Source organism: Monosiga brevicollis, genomic scaffold (assembly GCF_000002865.3).
Source record: "Monosiga brevicollis MX1 MONBRscaffold_117 genomic scaffold, whole genome shotgun sequence".
Lineage (NCBI taxonomy): Eukaryota > Choanoflagellata > Craspedida > Salpingoecidae > Monosiga > Monosiga brevicollis.
The window spans coordinates 6,056-7,950 of NW_001865138.1; the positions used below are offsets into that span (position 1 = coordinate 6,056).

The window sequence follows — 1,895 nt, forward strand, 5'->3', positions numbered from 1 at the left end:
ATCTTTTCTCTCTCTCTCTCTCTCTCTCTCTCTCTCTCTCTCTCTCTCTCTCTCTCTCTCTCTCTCTCTCTCTCTCTCTCTCTCTCTCTTTTTTTATTTTGCGCGCGTGCACCAAGGCGAGCTGGCAGGATGGATGACCCCAATGCGGATACGCAGTGGAATGATATCCTGCGCGAGAAGGGCATCTTGCCACCCAAGGAGCCAGAAATCACCGAGGATGATCTGATTGCCATGGTGCGGCCCGGCGATTTTTGAGCGGTGCAGGTCGATTGCTAGCATGTTGGGCATTGTGCTTATCAGCTGACCGTGTGTGTGTGTGTGTGTGTGTGTGTGTGTGTGTGCTTGCTGTATCCGATGGTGTCAGGCCGAGGAGGCGGCTGCCAAGGTCCCGACCGCCAAAGATGGGCGTGCAATGGAGTCTTTGAATTTGGAAGAGCTTGATGAGCTCGAAGATGACGAGGATGATGCTTTTTTGGAAGAGTATCGTCGCAAGCGCATGGCTGAGCTGCACGCCAATGCTCACAGTCACTTTGGCAGTCTGATCAACATCTCTGGTAAACTTTTGTCTCGCTGCACCCTGGACAAGTGTGCGTGACTTTATCATGCAGCATGGCTCATCGCGCGCCTCTATCATAGCTCAGGAATATACCAAGGAGGTGAATCAAGCCGGCAAGGGTGTTTGGGTGATTGTGTATCTGTACAAACCCGAGTAAGCTTTGGGGGCTGCGCATCGGCCGCGTGTCCACCCACAACCCCATCCAGTCACCCTCCCATTATGCCCTCCCACTCTCACCTTCTCTTTTGCGTTTGGTTGTTGGTCTGCCTCTCTAGCCTGCTGGTGTGTCGTCGGCTTCAACAAATTCTGGGCCAGCTGGCAGAAAAGGTAGATTGCAAGTTTTTTTGGGCGCCACGCCTCCACCATGCTTGAGCGAGGCTCTTTCTTGAAAGAAGCGCCTCACCATGTTTGCGCCCTCCAAGCCAAACATCCTACGCTGGCGATCGGAACAATGACTGGAGATGTCACTTTGCGTGGCCTTCCCACACTTCCCTTTACCCTTGCCTTCGAAACACCCCTCACGCGCGCACGCACCTACAACCTTTAGTTTCCGACCGTCAAGTTTGTCCAGTCCATCAGCACAAACTGCATCCCCAACTATCCGGACCGCAACCTGCCCTCCATCTTTGTATACCTTGAGGTTGGATTGAGCCACAACGCGGCGGCTTCTTCCTCCCTGCCGATAGACGCACCGCGGCTTCTTCCTTCCTGCCGCTTTTGCGCACTCTAACCCATGCGTACCATCTGTCCATCCATGCAGGATGACATGAAAAAGCAGTTTGTTGGCCCGTCCATCTTTGGTGGCGAAAGCATGACCCTGGAAAGTACGAACCCCATTGATTTGCACCGTGGCTTTTGGGGGTCGTAACGCACGTTGCTCAACCCAGGCCTTTGCTACAGATGTTGAATGGTCGTTGGCTCAAATTGGGGCACTCAAGAGCGACATTGAAGAGGATCCGCGTGCTAGCAGCGTCCAGTCTGTCCTCCGCACTTATCGCGATGTCCGTTGGTCGTTGGCAGCATCTCGAGACCTGCATTTTTGGTTTTATTTTTATGTTTTATCATTTTTACAAATCATGGCACCCGCCCTGCCGCACTCAATACCTGTACCGCGCATCTGTCTTGTAGGCAGACGATTCGGACGACGACAGCGATTAACCCGACCAGTGTTGTTTGCCTGCACAAGAGGGAAAAATTGGCCCCGACCCGACACCCGTATGCCCCCAATCGATCTGAGATTCTGTGCCATCAGAAGTGCGTGCACTGGCGACGCCTTTTTTGTTGGAGTTGATGCCCGCTCACTTTCATAGCTCCTGGGCAGGGGGGCAGCGAGACACAG

At 53.5% G+C, this 1,895-nt stretch overlaps 1 protein-coding gene across 1 annotated transcript; it reads left to right on the forward strand.

Annotated features, from left to right (window-relative positions):
• Positions 1-129: 129 nt before the first annotated feature.
• MONBRDRAFT_30617 (uncharacterized protein) lies at positions 130-1,810 on the forward strand (the record flags this gene model as incomplete). The annotated part of the gene is made up of 8 exons (XM_001751056.1): positions 130-234; positions 365-587; positions 637-709; positions 832-883; positions 1,104-1,196; positions 1,317-1,380; positions 1,457-1,532; positions 1,685-1,810. Coding segments are annotated over 8 exons (812 nt in total), but the record flags the coding sequence as incomplete, so codon positions are not given.
• Between the last annotated feature and the right edge of the window lie 85 nt (positions 1,811-1,895).